The 18,276-nt window shown below is 39.2% G+C and overlaps 1 protein-coding gene across 1 annotated transcript in view; it reads left to right on the top strand.

Moving 5' to 3' along the window:
• LOC131051381 (putative hydrolase C777.06c) overlaps window positions 1-18,276 on the top strand; it is a 135,542-nt gene that overhangs the window by 7,916 nt on the left and 109,350 nt on the right. Inside the window, exon 2 of the mRNA XM_057985876.2 lies at window positions 8,536-8,671. Coding sequence (XP_057841859.1) covers window positions 8,536-8,671 — 136 coding nt within the window. The remainder of the gene's footprint in view (window positions 1-8,535; window positions 8,672-18,276) is intronic.

Raw genomic sequence — 18,276 nt, 5'->3', positions numbered from 1 at the left:
TCACTACTTGTCCATAATTTTTTTTTTGATCAGTTACATGGATCTTTAGCTTGGTTGAATCGCTAGGTGAGGCCACAAACTGGGGGACCTCATCCTTGAATTTAACAATCCAAACCTGCGAGCGCGGAAGCCCAACAGGGACTTGTTGTGACCTTTTTCACACATCGCCCCATTGCTACTGGGGACCCTCTGATTTTCCTGCTTTCTAGGGTTTTGTTAGCGTCCTGTGACATTTTGGCTGCAGTTTCACCAAGCCTTGTCTAGTTCAGAGCATTTCAGGCCCTGACGATTGAGAGTTAGTTTTTGCAAGTTATGTGATTCCGAAGTGTGAACACCACCAGAGTGCTTAGAAAGGCCAAAGGACGAAGATCGCAATCGATTCGGACGAATTTGGACAACTTTCTATTTTTAGAAAGTTTGCTTTTTTGCTTTTTCCTATTTTTTAGGAAGTTTCATTTTTGGCATTTTCAGCCCGATCCCCAGTATGGCTATTTTTAGAAAGTTGTTCCTATTTTTTAGGGATGTTTGCTTTTTGCTTTTTCGGGATGCAAACCTAGGGTTTACACTTGCACTACTGACCTACTTCGACTGGAACTCGAAAATTCCAAGTTTTGACCTAAATAAGCTAAATCCCTAGATTTTAGGCTTTTTGCTTTTTCGGGATGCAAACCTAGGGTTTACACTTGCACCATTGACCTGCTTCGATCGGAACTCGAAAATTCCAAGTTTTGACCTAAAAAAGCTAAATCCCTAGATTTTAGGCTTTTTGCTTTTTCGGGATGCAAACCTAGGGTTTACACTTGTACCATTGACCAGCTTCGACCGGAACTCAAAAAATCCAAGTTTTGACCTAAAAAGCTAAATCCCTAGATTTTAGGCTTTTTGCTACTACAGATGATCCACCCAGGCCTGGATTTCAAATTTCAAGTTAATCCGGTTAAATTAGATTAAACTGTGAAATTTTGAAATTTCTCTGAAAATTATTCTAAGTCTGGCTAACAAGGGTTTTGAAGTATTTTTGCAGGTTCAAACCCCACCACGATGCAAATGAGTCTATCCAGAAGTCCGCCATGTATGCATTGGGAGCTATGTGGGAGCACTCTCCAAAGTCCGCCATGCAGTTGGAGGCCATTTGGGAGCTAAGGCCAAAGTCCGCCATGCCTTAGGAGAGTCATGAGGAGGGACCTTCAAAGTTCGTCCCATGCCTTAGCCAAATTTTCACCTTGATGGAGGCCATGAAGGAGCACCTCTCAAAGTCCGCCAAGGCTAGAGAGGTCATGAAGGAGCAAAGGCTAAAGTCCGCCCCATGCCTTAGCCAAAATTTTGCCTTGAAGAGAGCCATGAGGGGAGCCTTCCAAAGTCCGCCCAAGGTGGAGAGCCTTCCAAAGTCCGCCCAAGCAAGAGGAGGGATGCCTAAAGTCCGCCCAAGTGATGGAGGAGCAATCCTTAAAGTCCGCCACACCTTAGGGGGGCCATGAAGGAGCTAGCACCAAAGTCCGCCCAAGGTGGAGCACTCTCCAAAGTCCGCCCCATGCCTTAGCCAAATTTTCACCAAGAAGGAGGCCACGTAGGAGCAAAGGCCAAAGTCCGCCAAGGTTAGAAAGGGTCATGAAGGAGCCTTGCCTGAAGTCCGCCATGCCTTTGGGAGGTCACATGAGTGCCAAGTCCCAAGTCCGCCAAAGGTGAAGGAGACCATGAAGGTCCTTACTCCAAAGTCCGCCCAAGAAGGATGTTGCTTGAAGCCCATCTAGGCCAAGGTGGAGAGGTCTCCAAAGTCCGCCATGTATGTGTAGGGTGTATAGGAGTGTAGCCTAAAGTCCGCCCAAGCATGCCAAGTGATGGAAGAGCCAAGTCTGAAGTCCGCCAAAGGCTAGAGAGGCCATCTAGGAGATACCACCAAAGTCCGCCATACCTTGGAGAGTTATCCAAAGTCTGCCAAAATTTGAAGAAGATGGAGATAAAATTCAAAAATCGACCAACACATTGAAAAGTCGAACAAAGATGCCAGTGATGTCACAAAATCCACAAAGATTTCAAAATTAAATCTAAAATGAGGAAAATACCTAAGGATTATTAAAAATCCTCAAAATAAATCCAAAATGGAAAGTTTTTTTTTGGAAAAAGAGAATTTTGAAAGGGAATATTGGAAAAGTATTCAGATATTAATTCAAAATGGAAAGTTTTTGAAAGGGAATATGGGAAAATTATTGAAATATTAATTCAAAATGGAAAGTTTTTTTTTGAAAGGGAATATTGGAGAATCAATAAATATCTTCAAACTTAAATCAAAATGGAATGTATTTTTGAGATATAGTCTTAAAACTGGGAAACATGAAGTTAAAATTAGAAGTATGGGTTGGATGATTTTAAGGGTTTCTACTTGAAGATTTAACCTTGTCTACAAATACTTCATTATCAACTTCATTATTACACCAAGAAGCTCAAAGTTACTAAGGAGAGCTTAGTAAAGTATGTCAGTTTGAAGATCATCTGGAGAAAATTCTAGATATTGCTGGAAGTTGGATAATATTTTTTGGCAAATGGTTTACAGATTTCTGGAGAAAGGCAACTAGTACAAGGAAGAATCATCCAAACTTTTCTGAATTTTCTGAATTTTTCGGAGAAAAATTCTAGCCTTACTTCTATCCAAGTCAGAGGTGAAATTAAAATTGTGAATTTTCTGAATATTTTCCAGAATTTAATAAATGATTTTTTTTCGAAAATTTTGGAGGAAGAAAATCGTTTTTTTGGCTATGTATGAATTTTTTTTGAAAGTTTTGACACTTGGTGGTAACCACAACCAACCTTAAGATTGAGGGTTTTAAGGTGAAAATTCGATTTTTTTATGGCTAAGTATGAGAATAAAAAAGGGGAAAATTTTCCAACACTTAGCCATTTCGCAGCCCCGTTATTTTCAAAACTTTGCAAATCCTTTTCTAAATTTCCATTGTTTGCTTGTAGGCCTTATATATTATGAAATTCCAGGTAGACAAAGATGCTCCTCCAGAGTCGAGGATGACTTCAAAGTGGAAGAACATCAGCGACACCAACCTCAAACACATCAATTTGAGGGAGTTTAAGAAGCGAATGTTTGGTCTGGACAACCTTGTGCCTACCACCATTGCGTGAAAAATGATGAAGAGTGGTATTGTGCACGCTGCTAGCTTCCTCCCCACCATGCAGTGCAATGAACTAGTAGTCGAATGTGCCAAACACTACAACCCCATCAGTAAGGATATTGTTGCACCTGATGGAAGAGTGTTGGCGAATGTCAGCGATGAGGCCATCAGAGAGGCCTTCAGGATCCGTGAGTACCACAACACAGTATATATGACAAAGGACAAATCTGACAGTCTGTACCACAACCACCTAGAGGAATATGATGCCATAGTTAACCATTCTTGGCTAGACAAGCCGAGGAAGGGTGCCTCCAAACTCCAGAGAAAGAGCCTAGTGCGAGCGTACTTCAAGGAGGACATTGGGGACATGATTGTCCTGCTCAATAGAATAATAGGAAATCCTCGGGGAGCTCCATTCGAACCCTGGATGTATTATTTCATTGAAATAATCAATGGAGTAAAAATGATAGACTGGGCCCGGATAATCAGCGACAACCTAGATAGCCAGTTAAGGAACCTGGAGGCAAATAGGACTTTCTTCATGAGTTCTTACTTGTTTTATTCTTTGGCCAGGACCTACAGGTACAAAGGTCTCACTTGTAGAGGAGAAGTTGGGAACAAGGAGAACCAATTTCCAGTATATGATTGCTATCCCCAAGTCCACATGAAGGAGAAGTTCCATTTCAAAAGGGTGAATGATACCTTCCTGATGCACATTACTCGGACACTTCAAGGTGGCCTGCACCAGAGGCTCTCTCAAGAGTCTATGGACTTCATCGGTCGGTTCGGGTGTTGGTACATCCAATATCCAAAGTTCACTTACCTCCGAATTCAGGGATTCTCCGGGCCTCCATACAAGCTTCCAGCTTACCCTACCAACCGAGTGGTGTTGCTCGAGGTTGTGAGACAGTTGGAGGAGTATATAGTGATTCAAAGGGATAAGCAGAAGAAGGCAGGGACGTCCTCACTTACAATTGGTAATGGGCTGGAAACATGTCCATCATCACAGGCTGCAACCACTGCTGAGAAAGAACTGGCCTGGTATCACTTCTATGAATACAAGTCAAGAAAGGATTTCGATCCATTCCATAGGATAAAGAAGATCGAAGGGACAACGTTTGAGCACAGACTGGATCTAGAAGACTACTGGGCTAATGCAGACGATAGTTTCGAGATCCGGAAGAGGTTCTGGTCAAGAATTCCTTTGAGTATGGTGAGAGCAATGGAAGTGTTTAGAGTTGCTGATCAGGTAGAAGAAAGCCTAGAACTTCAGCAGCCAGGCTTTGAAAAGATGAAGAATGAACCCTTAGTCTTAATAGATTGGACAGAGGGAGAGAAATCGGATCTAGCAGACCTCATGAGGTCGGTGGTTGAGTACTCAAGGTGGTGGGCGTCTGAAAAGACAAAACAGTTGAAGGCCAAAGGTGTGACTTTGACTTATGAATTAATGGGAGTAGATGATACTCTGTCCGTCGATCTTTGTACCTCCGTTGGTGATGCTCGAAATCCAGAGAGTGTTGGGTCTCGAAAGAGGAAGGAGTTGGGTGGAAGCTCCACAAAGGTCACAGGGAAAAGGGCTGTAGGTGAGAGAAGAGAATCCAACGAAAGTCACTCCATCCTAAGTACTGCTTCCATTGCGCCTGATCAGAGTGCAACTGGAGAGCAAGAGATGAACATTTGTGTGATTGATGATGAAGTAAGAGTGCTTTCCCAGCCAGTTGAGGAAGTAGTGGAAAAGGTCTTCCGAAGTCCAGACAGGGATCAAATTGAAGCACCTACAATCTTCTTGGATGGCATACCAGCAAACCCAGGAGAGGCAGATGATGAGTTTGATCAGAACACTGTAGAACAATCAACCATTCCGGATTGGCTGAGAGCAAGGATAAAGGCCAAGGTTCCCAAGGAGGCCCACTCAACCGAGGAGGTCACCGCAGCATTCTTGGAGAAGGTGAATGAACCCACTATAGCAAAACCGCCCAAACCAGCCAGGAAGTTTTCCTTGATTCAGAGAGACAGTGCCAGATTCAGGACAGTCCAGATAGCGGTGCCCAAAGAAGGGAAGACTAGGGACAATGTCACCGCAGATGATTACAAGGTTACCACCATAGAGATGGGTAAGCCTACCCAGGACCAAGAGATCCAATATTTTGATGACTCCTGCAACGCTCTAAAGATGAGGTTGGCTCATGAGAAGGAAAAGAGGAAGAAAGTGGAAGAAGAGAACCAACAGTGGAAGAAGTATGTTCTCCATCTTACCAGCCTGCTCAACCATGAAGTCCCGGCTACTCCACCACAGCCTCTTCAACAGGGATCAATGAAGGACTATGATGATATGAAGGGCTCGTACACTCAAGAAAAGGAATGGATTTCAGATGCTTCGGTGCGTGCCGATACTCTGGTGGAAAACTTAGTATCGACACATGAGGCAACTTCTTTGTTGATTGATCGTATCCAAGATCTAGCATCCAATTGGGAAGAAGTGGATGAAATTCAGAATGAAATACTCCCTCACTTGAAGGTTATCCGAGGCATGTCAAAGAGGAGCTTAGTAGATGCAGGCATCATACAGAGAGGAGACAGGTACGACTTCGGCACGTGGTACTATGCTTTGGTCACTCGGATTGAAGTTCTGAAGAAATCCGAGACCAAGTGTTTTGAGACAGAGGCAAGTGTTAGAGAGATCCTGGGCAAGGTATTCCGTCTAGCGTTAGAGATCAGGAAGAAGGAAAGCCTAAGGGAGAAGCATTTACAAGCAGAGAACCTGAGAGCCAGGATTCAGGTGAGCTTCTTCCGAGATTCAGGGATGATTGATAAAGGCAATCTTTTGAAGATTGCAAACTTCCTCTCCATCGATGACAACTTCCTCACCCAAGCAGTGGAGTGGGAAGGCATCCTTGCCACATGCGCCGACGATGTGGACCTCATCGACTTCCAGATTGGCGGTTTTCCAAGTGTCACCATGGAGGAGGTCAAGCTCATTGTGTCCAGATACGTTGAATCTCTGAAAGAGGAAAGTGGCCACTCACCTCAGTAAAATTAGTAGCCGCACCACTTGTCACTCTTTCATTTGTTTGAACTGATAGTATTTCGGGAAACCCTAATTAGGGTTTAGGACTTTCAATCTTAGCCCTTGATCACTGTTTGATCTCGGCCATTCATTTATTTTTGAGAAACTATATAAGGTTGCCTCCTCTCATTTGAAAAGGGTGAGGTTTTTGATGTATTGTTGCTTAAGGTCATTTCCAGATAATATATTGCATGTGCGCTGCTTTGTAATCTCTATTATTTGAATGATTTGCATGGTTTCAATTGCCTCAACACTTAGTTAGAATTAATCTAGATTTGCTTTCATTGCTGTTAATTTGAATGAAGGATTTGATAAGTGTCAATTGATGGTGTATCTCCGCTCATACTTTTGGTAAATGGATGATTTCCATTCTACCGTGCAAAGTTAGTTTGAGCCCATCCCCCGTGCATCCCATCATCTCGATCATAAGCACAACCCATTGAAGATTGCACCGGCCTTGTGTAGTTGTCCCTAGTGTGGCGAAGCAAGGTTTGGTTTCTCGAGAACACCCAGTTGATACCGTCTCCAGAATTCGTAGGATTAGATTAGCCTTCCTGAACCCTATCTCTTTTCCCCTTTCTTTTGAAAGTCTAAATCCCAGAAAATCCCAAAAAAAAGAAGAGCCTAAATTGCTAAATCCATCTAAGTCTAGCAGTTGAAAATACTTGTCAAACGTAAGTCCCCCTTGAAATTTCAGCATACACTACCAAGAAGCTATTCCACTAAAGTTGCTTGTTCGCACATATAGACCTTCGAATCAGTAGTGATTTTTCAGGAGAGGATAGAATACCTTCGGGTATCCTATTTTAATGTTTGGTAGATGATAAAACAGACACCAACAGGACCCTGAGCCCGTAGGAGTGAAAGACCTACGTGGGTTTGATACAAAAACACCAGGTATGAAAGACTCACGTGAGTCCGACATAGAGTCCGCGAGTAGCACACGCAAATGAGGATTTGGATCCACAAGTAGCACATGCCTGACGTGGGTTGACACAAGGTCTGCAAGCACACCAACCTTGCGAGGGTTTGGCATAGTTAGTCCTTAAGCTCCTCTTGAGCACCTCCTCCTCAACATCTCCTCACACTTCCTCCTACACGTTCTCCAATCTCCACCATCACAACCACCAACACGTCCTCCAGTCTTTGCATGTCCACCAACCTCCTACATGTCCACCAAGGTGGGCCCAAACCGACATTAACACCATTTGGGCCAAGCGAGGATTTGAACCTTGGTTGCACCATTAACAGTGCAACCACAAGACCACTACACCACAAGTGATCCCCACTACTCGTACATAATTATCACCACTTGAAGTTATAATCACAGTAATTGAATATCAAGTCAGTATCACATCAATTACTTATTTACATCAGCATTTTGAACATGTCGGATATCATAGTAGTGCCTCCATAAATCTGTAGGGTCAATATCTATCTATACTTGTAGACTCATATCTAATACATTACAGTGTAGATATATTATTCCCTATAGACGATATTGTGGATCTAAGATAATATCCATTTTATATCCGAATGATTGTTTGGTAATATAATTTTAATAGAATTGCTGTCACTAATCACCAAAATAGGAATAAGTCTCTTGAAATTGAAGAATTTAGGCAAAAATCCTAGGAACCCATACATGGGACATTGCACATATTTTTGAATTTGAATGGACATCTAGCAAGAGTACAATCCTTAGAGAGGCTGAGTATTATTAGAAAATGATCAAAGGCACATAATAGAGTGGAGAATCTTACCATAATAGCTTGGTACCAATTGGGGGAGATTAGAAATTTGTCAAGGTGTTTTGGTATGTTTGTGAAACTTTTTGTGTGCTTGGACCAGCCGAATTCACCATTTTTGGGGGTGATATCTATTACTGCAAAGATTTTCGTGTATGCTTTTTAATCTCTCATTTGCCAACGGCAATTATTCTGCATCATCTGCAATGTTGCTACTACTTTAGTTCAAAGTCCTTTGCTCACTTGCCACACCACAAATAATCTCAAATCCAAACTTATGTTTCTGCTTCTGTTGTGGCTGGAGGAGGCAAGGGGGTTATTGATCACATGAATATTCTTTTCTTGATCCTAGTTGCTATAAATATACAAAGAAAAATAATATAGTTTGCAGCCATGTTTGTTCATTGATAATAACTTTCATTGATTAGAAATACAAGTAGCTCCTGTATTTTCCTTATTACTGTTCTTTTCTTGCTAAAATGTTTTTCCTGTATTTATTATTTTGCTGGCAATTTTTCACGGCTCTCTTTGTTCTTTCGAATTATTGATGTTGCCATATGTTTTTAATTTTATTGCTATAAATTTAGTACACATTTTGTAGGTGCAATCCTTCACTTTTGATTGACTATGATGGAGAAAATGGAGATCACTGCTATATTTTGATAGATGTTGGAAAAAATTTCAAGGAGCAAGTGTTGCGATGGTTTCTTCACTACAAAATCCCTCAAATAGATGCTGTGAGTGTTTAACTGTTTTTTCTCTATTGTTTTCTGTCATTTGATCTGATTTTCTATGTATGTAAGTATATTCAAAAATCATTATTGTTGTTCCATTCACAACTTTGGGAGTGTATTATAGCATTTTATTTGTTCATGTAACTCCTTAGAACTCCAATGGTACAACGGTAGCATGTTATATTGAAATATTGGAAGATATGGATCATGTTTATGTCTTGTCTTTGGAGTCTTTTGGAGGCATTGGGGATCAATTATTGTGCATCATCTATTAAAAGTGGTATCAAGGTCCTGTAGTTGTCTTGTTTAGTAAGGTTTATAAATTTGAGTCCTCAATTCTTTCGGTTGTGTTTGCTGTTCTCTTGTGTTTAAATGCTTGACTAGCTCCACAAAACTATTTCCCCATCCAAACCTTGCCTACATTTTGAGAAGAAAACGGAGAATAGCAAATGTTGCTTCATGCATGTCATAGAAATGCAAACTGTAAGATCTAGAAGTGAAGTCAATGAACAATTAAAGAAGTGCAACCAAGAATATGGTTTTCTTTCTGTCCCTAATCAATCTCATCTATAAGACGCTATTTCACTTTCCAAGGTAACAATTGGGTTCATTGCTTTTGTGAAGTTGGTGTCAAGTAGATGAGCCTTGCAATTATCATTACTAAGTCCTTGATAGTTTTGTGATATCATGGTATAGTGTAGGGGCCCACCCACTAAGAACTAACTCCACAAGGTTGAGAATGAAATTTACCTTGCTAGGATGGAAAACATTATTGATGAAAAATTTGAGATGTTGAAGAGTCAGATTAGTGGGGATGCTGCAAAAAAGACTCTTGACATACAAGAGCGAAGAGCAAAACTTTGGAAGGAAACTAAAGTGTGTTGGGAGAGCAGATGAGGGAATTTGAATCCATTAGATGGTTGGCTTGTTTCTTTAGGATAGGAAACAATTGAAAGTAGTGGGAGGTTGGTTTCAACAAATAACCATGTTAGGAGCAGATTGGTCTACTAGCTAACGAAGGCTTGTGAATCTTTGGTAGGAGGTAGAACACACAAGCTTTGGCATGGTCAAGCTTTGAAGGAGGAAGCCAAATTTACCTTGATTGATCAAGATATCTTTTGAGCTTAAATGTAGAGAGACTTCACCTCAAGGAAGAGACACCCCAAGGAAATGAAAGGGACCTTAACATACACATGAGAATCAAAGAGTTGTCGAAGACCTTCAGAAACATACTACTTGTTGAGAACAATGATGCCAAGGTTCTTGTCATTAGGATGGATAACAATAGACACATCATCTTTAAGAGAATGGATGGCTTGTTGCCAATGTTGAGGGAAAATCTTGGTCTTTTGAATCGTCACTGAATATAGATGGGAGTTTGGAAATATGCAGCATTAATGATGTTTCTAGGGGAGGATGGAGTTCTTTAAGATTCCAAGGAGTAGGAACCTTAAAGAGGGGAATTGGATTGTCATTAGTTGCATCATGGAAAAGATTAGAGGAAGGGCCCTAGACTAATATTGGGAATGGAAGAATTGATTGAGTTTGACACAACAATAAAAACCATTAAATTCTTTAACAACTTTGAGGGGCATGGGAGGTGGATTTGGATTAAACATGAGATTGTGACCCATCACTTCCTTTCCACAATAGAAAGATGTTTATTGGAAAGAATGTGGATAGAAGATATCGGGATGTAGCTATGTAGCTTACCAATAGAATACCACTTGCATTGTAGAAGCCATTGATCATTAGCAACAAGGATGTAACTAATTTTTGAGCGATAGGTAGATTGCTAAGGAATTATTGTTGTCTTTGAACAAATGGGGTAGATTTCCTTTTCTACCACACTAAACTGCCATTTTGGATTTCACTTCGATCTCCCTATAACTAACCTTTCGATGTAAGGTGTATTGTCCCATACTAGGAGGCTACCATTTTCCAAATGAATAACATACATTTCTATACAGTATTGTGTTTCTTTTTTATAGTTCTAAATAATGTTACATGAATTAGCATTTGTATCACATTAACATTCATTGCATTAAGGCCTATCTCAGCTTCTTCCCTAATCTTAACGAGGGATGGGGATTTACTGTCATAGGGCACTGACACCACCTACAAGGAGGCTCCCTCAAGGCCCAGGACTACGTCCCTACCTGTTTTGGGCTTACCATCACTTGTGATTGGGTTTACTTCTTTCCCTACACACACCAACCTATCAACTCATAGGGCATAGTGGTTGAATTAAGTTTTGGTCACTAACATAATAGTATGTCAAGTGTTATGAATACACCTATATATTAATACATTAAATATTCATTTGATATTCCTATTATGACAGAATATATAAATTTATTACATAATTCCTTAGATTTACTTTATATCAAATTATTAATATATGTATGTTATCTGTGTTTGTGTATTCATATATTTTGATTATTAAACAGAATACTATAAATTAACATATACATATTATTTTATATTATAAAATTAATTTATTATTAATCAAACAATATGCAGTCGTAGAAAGGTAGATTACCGATCTGCTGTGATATATATTATTCCCAAGATGTAATTCAATTTTCTGAGATACTATTCTCAGCCTTCGATTCTCCCTGTTTTCCTTTCCTTTATCTCTCTATGTGAGGGAGAGGTCACACCTCTTCATCATGTATGCCCTTTGGCAAGAGACACACCCTTTCACCATTAGCACCCTTTGAAAGAGTGCAACTCTTCATTATTTCTGCCCTTTGAAAGGGACACAACCTTTCACAGTCAGATCTGCACTTCTTATTTAAATCAGATCTGCACTTCTGATTCCCAAATTTTCCCCCCTCAAATGATGTTCTCTTCTCCCTTTTATATCTCATGTTTGAAGATATGTATGAAGAATAGAACGAGAGTTCGCAGAAGGCAGAAAAGTGAATATAATATTCTAGCAGAGATAAGGAGAGGCAAATCTTAAAGGCAGTAAGAATTAGAGCAGCCGTAGGGCAGCAGACATCAGTAAGAGAATCGGTGATCAGGTGAATTAATCTGATATGGACAGATTGAAAAATCTGCAGCAATCAATAAAAAGAAACACATATGCAGATCAGGGAAAAACCATTGTTGAGCAGCAAGTTCGAATTGGAATCAGGCGTATAAGAGATCAGATCCAAATTCATTGTATCGAACAGATAATAGCATTAATATTCATCTTTGTGGGCAAGATTGTGATTTTAGGGCAAGATTAGCGTCCTCCCAAAAGGGGACATTACAATCCAAGTTTCAACACCAATTTTTCATGAATATACAAATATTTTGCTTAACATCAGCATCCTTCATGTATGCGTCTTTTAAGAGTTCTTTGATTTAGCCTCTCTTTCAATAGTGAATTTGTGGGAGATATGAATATCAATTTGAGCCTTGGAGATTTGGTCTTGAAAAAGAAATTTTCCATAATCTTCCAATCACTAGCAACATCTAAAGAAATAGTCTTGTCACTAATCATTTGATCAATAATGGCATCAAGAGGAGTCTCTATTTGAATTTTTCCAAGTTCGAGTTATGGTGAAGATGACTAGCATAGGCTCAACATATTGAACTTGCCTAGATATATCCATTGACTCAAGCTTAGCTTGAAAATTATCATTGATTTCATTTTAGTATATGGTATAGGGCTTAGGAAGGGTAACGAAACACTATGAGGAATTTCTCCAACTTCCGCTTTGTGCTCCCAGATAGGACTAGCAAGGGCGATTGACTCAAGCTTAGCTTGAAAATTATCATTGATTTCATTTTAGTATATAGTATAGGGCTTAGGAAGGGTAATGGAACACTATGAGGAATTTCTCCAACTTCCGCTTTGTGCTCCCAGATATGAGTGGTATTATTAGCATGAATAAATATAGCATAAAGATTCTTCTATAGAAGAAATTGTGAATCCAACACATCTACAATGGATTGAAGTAAAGAAGGACCTTAAGAAGTATAATCACCACCAAGAATGGAAGAAATATTGCTGTAAGAAGTGAAATCAACCCTTGATTTGTGTGAATCTATATTTTGGATTAATGACACCTTATGAAATTAAACAAAGAAATGTGCTCTTTAAGGGAAAAATTTAGGGCCTTTTTAGTAGCTTGAAAGTTTAGTTGTACAAAGGATAATAACACAATTAGAAATAAACTATGTTACCCGGGGACGCCTCTGCAGGCTAAAATCCCGTCCCTGTACTGGGGACATTTCGGGGACTTGGGGACGGCTAGGGAACGTCCTCACGCCGTCCCCAAAATTACAAAATCTGTGGGAAATGTCTTGGAAACTTGGGGATGGCAGTGATTCTCAAAGGGGACATCCCCCCATCCCCAATATGGTTGGGGACGTCTGTGATGTCCCCTAACCGTCCCAGGGAAGACCAACTGTCCCCCTTTTCCCAGCACATTTAAAAAAACGACGTAAGTGCTCAAAAAAACATTTTTTTAATTTTATTATAGGTCTGTAAAATTGGATTTTCACTAATATGATGGGTAAACATGTCTTAATCACTTCCAAAACCACTTAGAATAATGAGCAGCAGCCTGGTAATAAATTTCACAAACAGTTAGAACTCGGTAGTGTGTTAAAAAGTGGGTGCAGGTCTGCAATATTGGACTTTTCATTGGTATGAAAGGTAAACAGGTCTGAATCATAGCCAAAAGCACTCAGAAATATAAATAACAGCTTGGTAATGAATTTCACAAACACCCAAAACTTTGTGGTGCATAAAGAAGCGGTTGTAGGTCATATAATGGTAATGGAAGACTATCAAAATATCCTCCAACCAGAAAGAAACAATGAACTACATGCAAACAAGTGTTGGCATATTGACAATGAATTCTGAATTATGAATGGATATTGAGTATTGACAATGAATTCTGAACACAAATGTGGTATGTTAAGGTTCTATTAATGTACATATACCTGCTTTATCCAAGTTTTCATATTAATATAATGTATATATACATACCTTACCTATTTTTTATATGAACATTTAAAATTTCTGTATATATTTTAAATTTTCCCTATATTTTATATAGCCGTCCCCTTTGCTGTCCCCAAAATTGGCAAAAATTTTTGCCATCCCGGAAACTCGTCCAGTTGCCCATCTCTGAAACCTGGGGTAAGATGTCAATGACGACAAAGGGATTCGTTTCAAGGGAATGAGTCCTGATTCCTTGAGTTATGTTGTGGGCTGAGTTTTGTTCATCAAAGATACAATTTATCTCTATGCATGTAATCTCAGGTTCATACAGGTTACAACCAAATTTTATTTGAGGAAACTTTGAAAAAGCTCTATACAGTGAATGCTTAGACGAAGAGAGAAGTTAGAAAGTAAAACTATAATAATGTCCACAAATGATCAAAAATATGTCAACAGGCTGACAAGTACATCCAATTGCAATAGAGAAGTACTTGAGTAAAAGGACTCTAACTAGCTAATCACTAAACACTAAAGAAATGTAAACATAGCAAGAGGATTATTATGCATTTACACAGTGAACAATATGAACCGGGTACAAATCACCCTATAGTGGCTACAATCATCTCAAAAGGTGCCCTCATTAACATGAAATCCTTTTACAAACTGAAACTTGTGCTGCTGATTGACTAGCAATAAACATCATTATCCAATGATGACTCAATGTGACTGATATGGGTCATCTGCAGTGATCTGTTTGCATTAAAAAGGCATCTCAATCATTTATTTGGATTTCTAATTTTTTTTTCTACCTTATAGGTGTTGATTGTAATTAGGGAAATGACGGATTCCAATTGCCTTGGGCAACATTGGAATCCGCCCAAGGGGGCCAGCCCCTTTCTCCAACGTGTAGGGCTGGGCCCTATACCTCACGGCACTCCATTAAACCCCATGCCACATACAAGGTAGCGTGCTCCCACAAATAGGGCCAACTCTATCCTAACATGGAATTTCGATAAAAGGGAAATATTAATAATTAAAACCACCAATTAAGTTAAAAGCCGACTCAATTAGTCTCTTGCACTCCATATAAATAAATGGCATCTTCACTCCATTAGACACACGATACTGTTAATGCATTAGTAGCTTCTGCAAGATAAGACTTCTCTAACCCGTTAATCTCCTTTATTCTGTTATGGCTTATTCATCTATACTATTAGATTATCTGATTTATGCTTTCCGAACTGAATATGTTTATCAGATTGTAACATTGATCATGATTATGATATTGGTATTGGATAAAGATGGATTAGATCAACGACTTGCTTAACATAGTTAAACGTTGATCTAAATGCTATCGGGCTAATAACCCGATAGCATATGTAATGCTATTTGTTATTGGGTTTAGTTCATATCGATAAACATTTATAATTGGGCCATTAACAAAGCATCATAACTAACACCATTTCAACCGAGTGTTTAAGTATTAAATGTTAGTTACCAAACATAACCGAAATCGGGATGTGCAATATGGAAAGACAGCGATCAATAGGTGCCTTGATCGGTCATGTCTAAGACATGACCAGTCAAGACATCTATTGACCGGTCTTCTAAAACATATAAAGCCCGACATGAATCATTTAGAGAAGACATATAAAAATATTAATGATCTCTCTCCTTCAGCCTGCAACAAAACAATCAGATTATCAGACAATATAATCATATAAAATTCTCACATATATAATTTGTTCTTTTATTGCAATTGAATAAAACTTTACATGGTATCAGAGCGAGGCTAATCGAATCTGAGGCTATTCAATTTCTGAATAATTCAAGAACAAAATTATATATTACATCACATTTCCAAAATGGCCAGTGCTATTAGATTCGAAGATAGACTCAGAGGTAGCGATGATTTCTCAGCTTGGAAGTTTAGAATCAAAATGATTTTGAGAGAAAACAAAGTTGATTCATATGTTCAAACTGAAAGTGTAGCACCCGAGAATGAACCCGACAAAACAACATGGATTGAGGGAAATGAAAAGGCTATTAAAATAATAGTTGATGGGGTAAGAAACAACATAATGCCCATCATAAAGAAACAAGAGACGGCTTACAAAATGTTCAAAGCACTTGAAAGGACATTTGAGATATCAAATGCAAGTCGTACTCTGGCATTGAAACAAGAGATAAATCATATCACGATGAACAAAGGGGAGACAATCAACTCCCTACTTCATTCGAATATCAACCCTAATAGATGAACTTGCAACCCTTGATTATGAGATCCAGAGTAAAGAATTAACACTCATCGCTCTAGATGGGTTGCCTAGTGGATGGAATACATTTGTCCAAGGCATTAGCGCAAGGTCCAAATATCCTAAGTTTGAAAGGTTAAGAGATGATTGTCTCCAAGAAGAGTCGAGATTGAACAAAATTGGAATAAAACAAAAGAACATAGACGAAGACCTTCAAGTCTTAAATACTAACGCAAATAAGAAAAGTAAGAAGAAGCAATTTAGGAAAAGAAAAAGTCATCAAGGCAACAACACTCCAAAGAAAGACCTATCACATATTCAATGTTATAGGTGTGACAAATTCGGACACTATTGCGAAATGTCCGGAGAGAGCCAAACAAGCCACATTTGTCAAAGTAGGAAAATCCAAAAGGGAAGATGACTTCGAGAACTATGTACTTGTTGACGTGTATTTTGTACACGATCATACACAGAATAAAATACCCAAAGGCATCTTATCCTCTCTTGAGTAAAGTCTCTAACTGCTGAAGATTTCGCAAGAAGGATCAATTAGGATGACTCCAATGTTCTGGTTAGTAGGGTCTCTACGTGTGGATAAGCACCAGCGGTCGTTGTGATTTGCTGTGTCCTCAAGGGGCCTTACGTTACCGAAGTTTTTGCTGAACTAAACAAACTTTTACAAAAAATAACAAAAGGATAGGGTTTTGCAAGAGATCTAATCTAACCCTAAGAATGACTTCATGTGGACAAGATTTGGCAAGATTCAACCAACTTCAATATTGCCATAAAGTAACAACTCAATTGAAATTGATGCGATCTTCTAAGGTAACAAATGGTTCTTCAACACATCAAAGATCAAAGACACTACCACGAAGGTACATATCCAAGATACAATAACGATTGAAGGTTAAGTGATTCGAGTATTCTCCAGTCGACCACGCAAGGTGTTCCTACAATCAGCAAGAAGCTAGTGGTTTGGAAAGCGAATCCTACCAAAGATCAAGTCCAACACTTCGTCCTTCGAATTAACACACTACTTTGATTGAGAAATGATTCAAGGAAAATGAACAACCATGAAGATAACCAAGAGAATTGCAACAAAACACGATAACTTCAATATTTCATTGATCTCAAAGCCATCATGTACAACAATTGTTTGAATTCTTTCTTCAAAGCTCAATCTTGCTACAAAAAGTAAATTGCTTCTAAACTCTAATCTTTCTCTAATACTGATTTTCTAGCTATCTCTCTAATTACAAAATGAAATGAAATGAGGGTATAAATAGCATCCTCAATTACAATGAATGGTCCAGATCAAAAGCAGATCAATGGTCAAGATCATGACACCTAAACCCTAATTAGGGTTTATTACAAATAGCCCCCTTTTTACTGAACAATATTAAATGCATAGCCAAATATTAAATTTGGCACAAAAATCTAGGAGACATAGACCAATGACAATTAAGGTGCCATGTCATCTATAACAACCTCTCATCTAGAATCTTATTCCCTTTCCAATGCTCCTTTTTAGCATATGCAATGAATCTTGACACGATTCCTTCGATTTCAGCAATTGGAATCTCGGGAAGATTCTTCATTCTTTCTTCCAAGTGGATGACCTGATCAAATGCATCTAGAAGAGCTGCGTCCCATGTAAGTTCAAGTTCCTTAGTCTTTTCAATCAGGAGCATGGTAGCAAACATCTGGTCCTGTTGCTCATCTGTGATATTAGCGTCCTTGCAAAAGATGACCTTGATTCTATCTTCTAATTCCTGCAAATCCACATCTGTCTCAACTTCGATCCTCCTGCCAAGAATGGTACATAGTACCTCAAATACTCTGTCCTGGATCGGGTTGATCACCTCCTCAACATGACTGCATCTATTACTGATGTCCTCGAAGAGAACTTCCTTCATCTGGAGTAAGGTTGACCACTGAAGTAAACTGTGAGGTCCTCCATCCATAATCTTTTCCTGTGCTAAGACTTTCCTCGATGTTTGTCTGATTACTTTCAAGACAGGAATAATAACATCTTTGGTATGAGCAAAAGCGGCTACCGTTATCATCAAATTGTGGATGATCTCAAGAACCTGAATAGCCCTATGAACAGTCTTCATCATCCTTGTTGCAAATTCTACGGCAACTGTATGAGATTTATCCATCCAAGTACTCATACGCTGGACCATACTCTTGAATCTCTCTGCCTCACCAATTGATTGAAGGGGAAGTGCCTGTATGGGTGATCTTGCTGGATCCTGACGTCCTAAAGGCTGATTGAGATGGCTGAAATATGTTCTCCATGCACCTCTCTCTCTCTCAAGCTTTCTACTCTTCTCCATTTCTTCTCTAAGCTTGTCCTTCAATGCCTCAAAGGAATCTGTGGCATCATCTAGTGTCTGCTCGGC

The sequence above is a fragment of the Cryptomeria japonica genome, chromosome 11, assembly GCF_030272615.1.
Source record: "Cryptomeria japonica chromosome 11, Sugi_1.0, whole genome shotgun sequence".
NCBI classification, from domain to species: Eukaryota; Viridiplantae; Streptophyta; class Pinopsida; order Cupressales; family Cupressaceae; genus Cryptomeria; species Cryptomeria japonica.
Note: the sequence above shows the minus strand (reverse complement) of the source record. Positions and strands in the feature narration are given on the sequence as shown.